Raw genomic sequence first — 12,526 nt, forward strand, 5'->3', positions numbered from 1 at the left:
TCTCATACATTCCCCCGCTTGTATTCTTTCTGCTGGCTTTTCTGCTATGTAAACATAGTGTGGTTTGGGGCTTGCCCTAAGTGCTTGGTGTTTCCTAGCTCTTGTGACAGACACAAGCTTAATAAGGTAACAATCTTGGGGGGTCAGTGGAATGGAGATGGGAGTTCAAAAAGAAAAGGGGGTGGAGTGTGGAGACACCGCAGTGGTTAAGAACACTTGCTGTTTGCTCTTGCAGAGAACCTGAGTTCGATTTCCAACACCCACCCACACGGTGGTTCACAACTATCTGTAACTCCCTCTTTGACCTCTGAGGGCTATTAAGCAGGCACACAGCTGTGCACATACATACAGGCATACAACACACACACACACACACACAAATAACATGAATAAATCCTTTAAGAAGGGGGGTGGGGAGTCCCAGAGTTGGCTCAGCGCAGTTCCCAGCACTCACGCTGGGCGGCTCAAAACTCCTCCTGGAGAAGATCACAAGCTTTTTTTTTCTGTCCCAACCCTCCGCCATCACTCAAGCGAGCAAACCCACACACAGCTACACAAGTATACGCATAATTGAAAACAGAAATACAACCTTAGTATAGTGTATGGTTTGTTGCTTTAACGTCAGTACTCTAGGGGCAGGCAGGTCGTTAAGTTCAAGGCCATCACGGTTCAAAACAAAACAATAACAAGAGAAAAGCTTAAAAGAAAGAATAACAACAAAAAACAGAAAAAAAGAATTACTAAGTAAACATAATGCGAGCCGGCATACATTTTCTCCCGAAGTTACTACGGGCCATAACTATTTTCTACAACAACGTTTCCAAATGAGACCGAACTGAGGACCGGGGCCTGGGCGCGCGTGCCAGCATCCGGGCACCTCGCGCACGCCTACCGGAGCGCGCGCGCGCAGCTGCGTCACGTGCCAGGCGCGCCCCCGGCCAGCGCGCGGCGGGCGGAAGTGAGGTCGTGGGCTGCGGTGTCTGCGCAGCGTCGGCGGTAGCGCGGGCCGCGGCCAGGCGAGCGGGAGGCAGCGCGGGCCTAGCGGTCGGCCGCGTCTGTGCGTCGTCTGGGCACTGCCTGTCGCCGAGCCACACGCCGTGCAGGCTCGAGCCGGCGCGCGCCGGTGCCGGAGGCGCAGGCCACGGTAAGTTCGGAAAGCATGGGGGCGGCGGCTCCGGGCGGGCGCGGGCCGGAAGTGCGGTGCTTTGTGCAGCGCCTGGTCGGGCCGCGCGGGGAGCCGGGGCGCCGCTTTGTCCGCCGCGGGCCGGGGGGGCGGGGCGGCCTGTGCAGGGCCGGGGTGGGAAGGTTGCGGGCGGCTCAGGGTGCTGGGCGCCGCAGGCCCAGCGTCCCCTCTCTCAGGAAAACGCAGGCTATGGAGGGTAGCCAGCAAAGGACGTCCGGGGCAGGGTCCAGGTTAATCTTAAAAGAAGAAAAAAAAAAAAAGGAAAGGAAAGGAAAGGACACCGTGCTAGCGCGCCCACAGCAGGGTGTTTCTCTTTTTACAGCATCTCTTGTTTTATGTGAGCTGGTGTTTAATCAGTCATATACATATCTTGGGAGTGTTTTGCATGCACGAAGATTTGCTAATGAAAAGGTTCACACGTGCGCACACACACATTATATTTTATTTTTTAAAGAAAAGGGTGGTTGTCGTTCTTAGTCCTTAAACTCTCCACTTGGTATTGTGTAAGATGAGATTGCTTTCTGAAGTATAACACGATTTTAAATAAAGGAGGTACTGTTTGGTGCAAGATATTCGACAGCCTTTAAAACTTCGGTAGGTCCAGAGGTAATGGGTGATTTTTGCTTTGACAGCCAAGATTTGAGAAAACTAGGCTACTTTTCCTAATGCCGTAGCTACCATGGTGGAAATTGGTCAAGATTTTGCTTTAAGTCTTTGTGTAAAGCAGGCTTATTTTGGTAGTATCAGTAGTTTACTCGTGTGGCATTTTGGAATATTTTGACATGCAAGAAAACCATTAAGGAAATCAATATTAGTTGTGACCAGAAACAAATGAAAAGTTAGGGTCTGGTAGACGGGTTCTGCAGGCTTGAGTTGCTGGCCTCTGTGCTCACCTAGGTGGTGATTGAGAAGCAGTTGCCAGGATTGCCCTCCACTCTCCTTCCTTTAAGAATGCAAGTGTAAGGCCAATACCTGGAAGCCCAGAAGGAGGAGGAAGCGGCCACAGATTGGTTTGGGCTAGCTCTACACCTGCCTTTTAGCCCATTTTAACGTTAGAGAGAATGATAACGTAACCTGTTGTATTAAAGTGATTTCAAACCCTGGGGAAGAAGTAACATAACACTGCAGAGATAGGTGATTGAAGTTGAGAAAAAGAAAACAAGTGCTTTTTAAAAATAATTTTTTGTAGGTCCTGTGGTTTAAGGAAGTTGTCTTCCTTAACTTGTAATGAGTTAATTTTTCTAGACTGGTTGCGAACAATTTCAGAGCATGTCAATGTAACAATAATAATACCTGCTTCTGCCTTTGTTTTGAGATCTGACTGTTCTCTGCTGCCCTGGGAGGTCACAGGCAGTAGTGAAAGCTGAGTTTGGGGGTGGATTGCAGAATTTTCTTGTGAGATGTATACTCTCCTTGCTATCAGACATCACTGGAACTTTCCACTATTGATTTTGTTTCTCTAAAGAGTCTATCTTATTTATTGTTACCTCTGGATAAGAGATTAAAAAGCTCTGAAATTAGTGCTGCTGCTATGAAACACTAGACTATCAGGCCTTGAACATTTTGCAATTACTGCTTCAGTAATGTTTAGGTTGTGGTATGTTCTCAGACTGAGACTAGGGGCTGGCGAGATAGCTCAGCAGTTCAAACAAAGTGCGTCCTGATCGTGCATAGGATCTATGTTCTTTTCCCTGTACCTGCTTCAAGCAGCTCACAACTGTCTGTAACCCCAGCTCCAAAGCATCCGGCACCTTACGTGACACCCACGGCACTCTCACACACATGGCATTCACTCACAAGGCACAAACATAAATAAAAATAATAAAAACCTATCCTGATTACCTTATTTTGTAATTTTGTCTTTTCTCCTGGAGCCTTATGTGCTCTAACCACTGAGCTAAATCCCTAACCCCATAAAAACAAGTTTCTTGAAAAAACTCAAGAAAGTCATTTTAAAGACATGCTTGTAATGCTTGCTGAATTTACAGTTGAGGAAGCCTTGTAGTTTTTTTTACAGGTAAGTGTGTGGTTGGTGTGTTCTGATACAGGCATCAAACCACCCACAGTGTTCCCACAGTTAAGTAATTGCAAACAGGAGACCTTAGAATTCTACCCGTGTTCAGCTGAGGTCGGGGATCTGGTCTGCACCAGCTCAGAATAGGGATTGGTTGTGGTTGTGTGATCACTGGCACCAGAAGCACAGGCAGATTGGCTCTCTGGGTCTTTCTTTGTTTTTTCATTATAAATGGAGATACTGTGTGCAGTCATATTCCCCACGTGATGAAGTAAAGTTTACTATCCTTTTGCAGTATTTGCGCTTTCTAAAGAAATGCTTTAAATTACAGGTGTCATTCATATTGTTATATTCTTTTGTCTTTCTTAAAATTTACATAGTTGATATAAACACAATCCATCACCATAAATAACTAACTACACTGTTGGGTACTCAGCCTGTGTTCATTTTTGAGCTATATCATTAAAATATGTTTTTTTTTAATTCTTTTTCAGATTTCCATATAAATCAGAATCTAAACAAAATCTGCCTATTGTCTTTAGTGTAAATCTAATTTTATCTCAAACCCTCTCCCTCACCTGTGTTAATACCAATGAAGATCAGCCATTTGCCCTTGACAGTGCCCTCCTTTGGGGTTTGCTTCATAGTCTCATTTCATGTATTCCTCAAACTGCTTGATGTTCCTGTGAACTGGAAATTAGGTATTGGCTCTATTTGAAACTTGGAGAGTAACACATGAGTGTACATATGATATAAGTTGTTTGATGTGATAGGTTTACATTTCTCATCTGCTAATCAGATGTGCTTTGATAATTCTGAGTGAGACTTTAAATGCCTTAAATTAAGCTTTGTTATTAGGAGTCTCATGTACTGCCTGTATTAGCTAGGTATTTGTGCGCTCCTTCTGTGCTGAGCACTGGAAGGTGCAGGGAGACTGAGACGCAGGATTTCCCACGGCTTTTGGGCTCACAGTCTTTGAGGGACTCTCACCATTGAATAAATAAATCAAGGAGGGCTTTTGCATTTATTTATTCCCAGAACTGTTACTGCTTTTGCTTGAGCACACTAAGACATTTTGCCCCGATTGGAAGGGGAACTGCACTGTTTTATCAGTCTCGTCCTATTTTATCTGTCTCTGTAATGTTCCAACATTATAGGCAGGTAGGTAGGTGCATTGCCTCTCAGTTATCTCCTCAGCCCCAGCCTGCAGTTTTTAATTCCGTGAGACTTCTTAATCCCGTTAGCAAATGTATCATCGGTCTCTGGAGTAATCTGATTTCTCTGAAATGCCTCTTGTCCTTTCATGGCTCTGGCCATGCCACCACGATTCTCTTCACTGCTGCTCCTCTTGGAGGAGTGCCACCAAGTTCTGCTCTCTGCACTCAGTTCTCAGAGCACCCTTTTCTCTTTTGGCCGTTACTGTGGTTTGTACCAAACATTGTTAATCACGGTTTTTCTTACTCCTTAGACTAGTTATAACCTACATGTTTAGTGAAGTAAAAATCTCAGCTACTGTATCTTTTTTTTTTCATTTTTGAAGAAAGTATTGGATGGTGCTTTTTCTAGACTGTAAACTTAGAAGAGAACTGTGATTTGCTCTTGTTTTCTCAGTAGCCATGGCACTGTGCTTATTTTGAACTTCATTAAGAAAGTAAAATCCAGGGGTTGGAGAGATGGCTCAGAGGTTAAGAGCACTGCCTGCTGTCTCAGAGGTCCTGAGTTCAATTCCCAGCAACCATGTGGTAACTCACAAAAATCATCCATGAGATCTGATGCCCTCTTCTGGCCTACAGGCATACATGGAGGAAGAATGTTGTGTACATAATAAATAAATAAATCTTTAAGGGAAAAAAAAAGAAAGTAAACTCCAGTTACTGCTCAGATTAGGAAATTAGTTTGGAAAGAATTTACTTCTTGAGAAGTGACAGCTGAAACAGAAGCACCATGCAGTTTAGAGGAATGAGGATTGGCGGTTGCTTTTTCCTTTCCTTCCCTTTTCTTCCCTTTCCCTTTCTTCTTCCCTCTCTAGCTCCCTCCTTCCTTCCTTTTTTTGGTTTTTCAAACAGGGTTTCTCTGTGTAGCTTTGGATCCTGTCCTGGAACTCACTCTGTAAACCAGGCTGGCTTTGATCTCACAGAGATCCTGCTTCTGCCTCCTGAGTGCTGGGACTAAAGGCATACACTACCACATAAAGGCGTACGACAAAACACACTGCTGACTTTGCTTCTGTTATGCCTTTGGCTCTTGTTTTCTCCATTCATAGGCCTGTACTATCCAGTGTCTGGGAACTCAGGATGTGAAGTAGGCTGGCTTTAAAATTGTGATTCTCTTGTCTCTTCCTTCCATGTGTAGTTGTAGGCCGTTAGGCCCAGACTAATTATTTTTTATTTTTACTTTTTAAAAAGAGCAATTTTGGGGGCTGAAGAGATGTCTCAGTGGTTACTAGCACTTCCTGCTCTTGAAGAGGATCCAATTTTGTTTCCCAGCACCTATAACAGGGACCTCCCAACGCCCCGTAACTCGGGTTCAGGGGATCCAGCAGCCTCTCTGACCTCCATGAACGCCCACACACACGTGTATTTGTGTTCTCTCAAACAAATGAAACTTTAAAAGAGTTGTTTTAGGTTTCACAGCAAGCTAAACAGTGATAGTTTCCCCAACCCCTGTTACACCTCCCATTTTGAATTAACGATTACCTCAATTCTTAACATCTAGTCAGCGAGTGAGTTACCAGATGAAGAATAGTGCAGACTCACACTCGATCCATTGGGGGATAGAATTAAGAGGCACTTCTTGGAGATACTAATGAAGTGTTACTTCTTTTGGAGATGGGGTAGAGTGATAGCTGTGCAAATTCTTGAACTTTGCAGGAGAAAAGATTAGTAAATGTCAAAACGTTGAGCAAGTTGACAGTGTGTCTGGACAATAATCTTTTAGGAAAAATACATTTAGAAGGAGTCTTGGGGTGATTACATGTTTTATGCGTTTCCTTCAAGATTGACTGTTCCTATGCTGGGGGTGCATCTACCCGTGTGTGAGTGTAGATTTAGCACCATAGTGGGTGATGCAGTAGTTTGCCCTTTTTGTTTCACATACTATTATACGTTTTGTTTGTTTATTGAGACAGACTCTCACACAAGTCTAGAATGTTATTGAACTTGTGGCAGTCAGTCCTCTGGCCTTGGACTCCCTAGTGCTGGGATTACAGAGAAGAGCTATCGTGCTAGGCTCATGGTAGCCTTTTTTTTTCTAGTGTGTGATTGAAGTCAGTGCCTTGCACATTCTAGACAAGGGCTGTCACTAAGAAAGGCTCAAATCCTTTAAAAACAATTGCATGATATTTTATATTCTGGATATGTCTTGACTTAACTCTCTCTTACAAGGGCATTGAGGTTAATTATAGAATTTTTGCATCTTAATTAGGGCTGTAGTAGGTATCATTTCCCTTAGCTCTGATGGATTGAAGAGTTATGGAGAAAAGACTACCTATGGTTATTGGAACATCCAATATTTATTTTCTATTCTCTGTTGTTTGGGAGCAGCAGAAAATACATTGTTTTATAGTGGACTAGAATAACATTTGTTGCCTGCTCTTTGGGGCTAATGATGAAATTCTGGAAGCAAGAACTGGGCTAAATCACCTTTTTTCCCCCCTTTTTAGTTCTTGAAATCATGAATCCTGTTTATAGCCCTGGGTCTTCTGGGGTTCCCTATGCAAATGCCAAAGGAATTGGATATCCAGGTAAGCAAATTGACTTTTGTTTTCATTATTGAATTTTGAACACTTTTTATGGCCATGTAACATTAACATTTACAGTGGATGTGCTGGCTAATTTTGTATCAGCTAGATGGAAGAGGAACCTTCAGTTGCACAACTGTCCCCACCAGATTGCCTGTGGGGTTTTTTCTTGATTAATGGTCACTGTGGGCAGTGCCACCCCTAGTCTCAGGCTGTATAAGAAAACAAGCTGAGCAGGCCATGGGAAGCCAACCAGTAAGCAGTGTCTCCCATGGCTTTTGCTTCAGTTCCTGCTCTGATTTCCCTTCATGCTGACTAAGTTTAAGATGAATAAACCCTTTCCTCATTCATCTTGCCTTTGGACATAGTGTTTATCATAGCAGTAGGAACCTTAAGACAGTGGACAAACCTAATTCAAGTTGTGGAAGGAAAGAAGATTCATGAGACAGAAAAGTCAAGAGATGTCTGGCCTTGTCTAGAGCTGGTAGTTCCTATGGGTGGGGCCAGGACCTTCTTTCTCTACCTCTCAATATATCTTACTTTCTCAGTCTTTGTGAGGTTCAGCCCCTTTGAGTAGGAACCTCATTTTACAACCCCTGTCCACACTTTTCTTGGGTTGTGTCCTAGTGAACGTGGCTTCCATCTCCCTAGACAGGGAGGAGATCCTGTTGGACAGTATCCTCACTCTCAGTGAGTGGAGTCAGTGAGAGAGCTGAGGGAGGCCTTAAAGCAAAACACTGGGGAACTTTGGTCAAAGATTACAGATGGTTGTCCTCCTGGGTGACTGAACAAGAAGTAGTGATTTGTAATGTTAAAGTTTCATTGTGGGTCCTCCCCTTTGAGTATTGATGACGGAGCCCATAGCCCATGGATGCTACACTTCTCCTGCCGACTGTATCTTTGCCCCTTTTGTAGTTTTAAGACAGATTTGCTAAGTTATTCAGGCTGGTCTGGAATTCACTGTATAGCCAAAGCAGTTTGACTTTGTGATCTCTGTACCTCAGCTCCTGAAGTAGCTGGTGTTACAGGCTTGTCACCATGTCCAGCTCTCACTCCGGGGTTTGAAATACTTTGACTAGGGAAAACCATGTTGGGACAAAACTCTTAAGAAAATGGAATGAAACTGAACTTGGAAGATGGCAGAGATTAGAAAGTGATGCAAACCCAGCTCCCTCGGTCAGGGAGCTGTAGATATTGACTGTCCTGGAGCATTTGCTGCTGCTGGTGGAATTCTAGCAGTCCAAATAGAGACAGAAAAGGATGTTAAGAATCTTCCGTGTGCAGGGAGTTAGAGTCACTCGCCTCTCGCCTCAGTCTTGAGATTGGGCTTCCCACTAAAAGGTTGGACAGAGTCTATTTGTTGCCTCTACAAGGAAGTTTGTGTGTCTGTACGGGTTCTGAGAAGAGTAGCCTTTCCTACGTGCTTAGAGACATTCATGGGCATTGAGGCTCTAGTTTCTTACTTAGTCTTTCCTAGTGGGGGCATCCAGAAGTTGAAAACATTAAACATAGTCACCCTGATGCATAATCTCTGGAGCTCTGCAACAGCAAATGCAGAATTACTGCATTTGTCTTTGATATAGGTTGATTGGCCTTCCTGCAGCAAGTACTACCTGCTCATACACAAAATTATTACAAGACTCAGAATAACTGCTGCGTCAGAACTAGCAGGTAGAAGCCATGTCACAAGAAAGTGTAGAATGCTTGCATAACAGAGTGAAATTTCTAAGTGGAGAACAAAGCAAAGAGGGATTAAGGGGAAAGAAATAACTGAAACTAAAAGAAATGGGGTCCGGGGTGGTTAGTCCAGTGAGATCTAGAGGAATGTGAACTGCTGAGAGTGAAGCCGAGTGCAGTATAAGTGAAGGCTAGAGGAAATAGACCGGAGATGGCTCAGTGGGGAGAGTGTGGCCCTTAGTTACGGTCCCATATCAGGCAGCTCACACAGTTGTCGTGACTCCAGCTGCAGGAGGTCTGGTACCCTCTGCTGGCCCTCCACCCCGTAGGTACCTACATATATGTACGTATTCTAATGTACACACAAACGCTTTTTTTTTTTAAGAGAGGAAATAGACTGCTTGAAAACTTTGAGAATAACATAGCAGAAGGACTTAGAGAAATTAGAAGAAGGGGGGACAGTTTTCCAGTGTTGATGAAAAGCAATTTGGTGAAAAGAAAGACCTACTGTTTTTAAAGTATTAACACTAGTTTAAATGGGATAGCAGAAAAGGATGCTGAATGAATCTGGAGCCAGGGCAATAACCAAACACCCATGAAATTAATTTACCTGCTGGTCTTCGCCTAAGACTTGAGTTCTCTGCTCTTTAGGTGGGCCAGGCTGTGGGTGCTGACAGGCTAACTTTGTTGCTCTTCAGGCAGGCAGGAGTTGGCATGTCCTGTGTGGAGATCCAAGCTGAGGCTCTGGGGTGTGCTCAGCACGGGACAGCTCTGACAAACCTGTGGTGTATGTTCTGGCCCTTTGGCTGTCACTTACTGACCAGTCCACGGTCAGAAGATTTTTAGAGCAAACCATTATTTTAGGTGGGTTATATTGTAAAAATCACTTGAGAGAGAATGCTTCTGTAATGCTGAAGCAATCTTAAGTATCATTTATGTAGTGTTTTATACTTGACTTCTTTACCTTGTATTTTTTTTTTGGTTTAGGTATTTCAGTTTCCCTGATGGACACTAGGTCCTAGTAGCCAGGGTGTTGGATATGTGGATTATGTGCTCATAGGGTCTTAGGCAAGCATAAATTAAACATAAAGACTGATGGGACATGGAGGGAATTCTTCCTCCAAGTGCTGTCTGGGTAATAATTATTGGTTTTATTGTTTGTTATTATCGTTTCCTCATATATTTGTTTGGTTTTTATTTTATGTGTTTAAGTGTTTTGCCTGCATGTATGTACATCATGTGTATAGATGATGCCTGCCTGTAGTAGTCAGACGTGGAACACTGTGATGTTAGGGTCCTTGAAATTAGAGTTAGGGACAGCTGTGAGCCACTTTGTGGGTGCTGAGAATCCAACTTGGGTCTTCAGCAAGATCGATATCTTCAGCTGTTTCCTCACTTATAAGATCTGGTCTTCATTTTCATTTATTCCTTGTCATCTTCTTAAAGGAATTTATTTTACTTATTTGTTGTGTGTGTTATGTATGCGTGCCGTGGTGTACCTGGGGAGGTCAGAGAACAACTTAAGGGAATCAGTTCTCTCCTTCACCATGTGGATCCCAGTGATTGAACACAGGTTGTTAGGCTTGACCACGGGTGATTTAACCTGCTGAACTGCAACTTACTGTAGTCTTGCTGGCCTTGCCATGGCTTTTTTTGTTTTTTGTTTATGTATGTATTTTTTTGTGTGTGTGTTTGGGGGGAACTCAAGTGTTCCTGTCATCTTTTGAACTAATGAAATTTTTATTAATTTTCTATTAGCCTTTGAATTTTTTTTTGAACAGGGTTTGATTGTATAACTTAGGCTGGCCTCTAACACTCAGCCCTCTTTTGGACAGTGATTACAGGTGTGGGCCATGGTGTCCAGCTTAAAAAAAAATCACATTTTTGTACTATGTCCTTATATGCTGTTGTCCACCTAAAGATCTACTGGTTTTGTTGTTTGTTCTGAGACAGGGTTTTTCTGCGTAGCTCTGGCCGTCCTAGAACTTGCTTTGTAGACCAGGCTGGCCTCAAACTCAGAACAGCCTACCTTTGCCTCTTAAGTGTTGGGATTAAAGACATGTGCCACTATTTCTGAAATATGTCATTTGAAATTAAAAAAAAAACATTTCCTGTAGCTGTCACTGGATTTGTGTGTGTTATGTGTGGGTGGTGTGTGTAGTTGGGAAATGTGTATATATGTATAGTTGGGGGTTGTGGTGTTGGGTGTGTTAATGTCTGTTTTGCTTTTGTTTGGTGATGTAATTTTGTTTGTTTCCTATAATGTCTGTTAATTATCACATACTTTGTATATTGAAACAGAAGTTTATGTCTCACCTTCCCAGAATTTAGAAATATGAGATTAAGGTGTTAGCAGAACTATTGTCCCTCTGGGAACTGTGAGGAGAGTCCACTTGAGCTTTTCCCCTACCTTCTGAGTATCAGTCTGTTTTTGCCTCTGCTCACATTCTGTCTTTTCTGTGTGTTTTAGTAAGAATGTGTATCATTGAGTTTATGGAACAGTCATATGTATAGTCTTTTTCCATATAAGGTCAAAGTCATAAGATTCCAGGGAACTGATGTATCTTTTAGGAGGAAAGGAATTTCTCCCTTTTTTACCTCCAACATTAAATACAGATTTTTATATTGGCAGTTACTTTTCCTCATACTTTTAAAGATGCAACTGCATTGTCCTTGGTTTCTAGGAGAGTAGTTTTTGCTTTGAATGCGCCTCTATAGCTGTTCTCCCCCATGTGCTCTGTTGTCTTTAAGATACTGTTGTTATTGTTGTTTTGTTTTTACTGTGTTGTGATTGGATGTAGTGTTTTTATTTTGCTCAGCATTGGAGAGCTTCTTGGGTTTGGATTGTTTTCTTTTCCAGTGGTAGAAGTAGCTTTCTGGCCTCTTCTGTGATTCTGTCCATAGTGTGTGAAAGCACTGTGTTTTGTGTTTCTCTCTTAGCTCTTTATGAATAGCTTCCTGCCTGTTTCCCTTTCACTAATATTGCTAATGGTGTGTGAACCTACTGCAGAGCCGTGTGTTGAGTCAGACCAGCTTGCCCTCCTGTTCCTCCAGTGTATTGTTTAGCTGGCTTGTCGGTGGCTGCAATCTCTGGATTGCTGTGGTTCTGCTTTTCTTTTCAATACCCATTTCTTGTTTCCTGTCATGTGGTCCTGTCCCTTGCTTAGGGTGTGACACACATTGTGTTAGAAGTTGAGTTGTCTAGTTGCTGTCTTCCTTTCCCAGTTAACTGTGATTCTTCCTGTACCCAGAAATAGAATGTGTATATATTTCAGCATAGGCAAGGCTCAGGCTTCCTCTGGTCCTCATCCTGAAGTGTGGAGCTTCTATCAAGCTGGCATGCTCTGAGAAGCCCAACCGTCTTCAGGAAGCATGCATGCACTTCAGTGGGTTTTAGTTTTCTTAGCCCTTTGGGTGAGATAGCTTTGGAGTATGGCATGACTTAAAGAGGACTTCAGCTGGTTTCAGAGTTCTTCAAGGGTCTGGTTTTTGTTAGTTTTATCACAGCAGTGTTAAAAGACCACCAGAATTCACACTGTTTTTCTTCCCCATGTTGTTGACACATTGTGCTTGTAACTCCCCTTTATGTGGACAATGGGAAGGATTAAGGAACACATGCAGTATTTAGGACAATGATGTTCATGGAAGATAAAGGGAGAAAAGTTGTAGTGAGGAGAGGCAGGCTGCATCCCACCACCCAGCTACTGCACGGCTAGCTTTACCCAAAATAATTACACGGAAACTGTATTCTTTTAAACACTGCTTGGCCCATTAGTTTTAACCTCTTATTGGCTAGCTCTTACATATTGATCTAACCCATTTCTAATATTCTGTGTAGCACCACAAACTGGCTTGCCAGGAAAGTTCTTAACCTGCGTCCATCTTGGAGAGAATCATGGCGACTGCCTGACTC

At 43.1% G+C, this 12,526-nt stretch overlaps 1 protein-coding gene across 4 annotated transcripts in view; it reads left to right on the top strand.

Annotated features, from left to right (window-relative positions):
• Positions 1-932: 932 nt before the first annotated feature.
• Fam168b (family with sequence similarity 168 member B) overlaps positions 933-12,526 on the top strand; it is a 31,755-nt gene continuing 20,161 nt past the window's right edge. Inside the window, exons 1-2 of one of the 4 annotated variants that reach the window (XM_050134630.1) lie at positions 933-1,144; positions 6,859-6,939. In XM_050134630.1, the coding sequence (XP_049990587.1) occupies positions 6,870-6,939 (70 nt within the window). In that variant the 5' untranslated portion in view covers positions 933-1,144; positions 6,859-6,869. The remainder of the gene's footprint in view (positions 1,145-6,858; positions 6,940-12,526) is intronic. The other 3 variants (XM_050134631.1, XM_050134632.1, XM_050134633.1) reach the window with 3 other exon arrangements.

This window comes from Alexandromys fortis, unplaced genomic scaffold (assembly GCF_014885135.2).
Source record: "Alexandromys fortis isolate MF-2015 unplaced genomic scaffold, M_Fortis_MF-2015_v1.1 scaffold_20, whole genome shotgun sequence".
Lineage (NCBI taxonomy): Eukaryota > Metazoa > Chordata > Mammalia > Rodentia > Cricetidae > Alexandromys > Alexandromys fortis.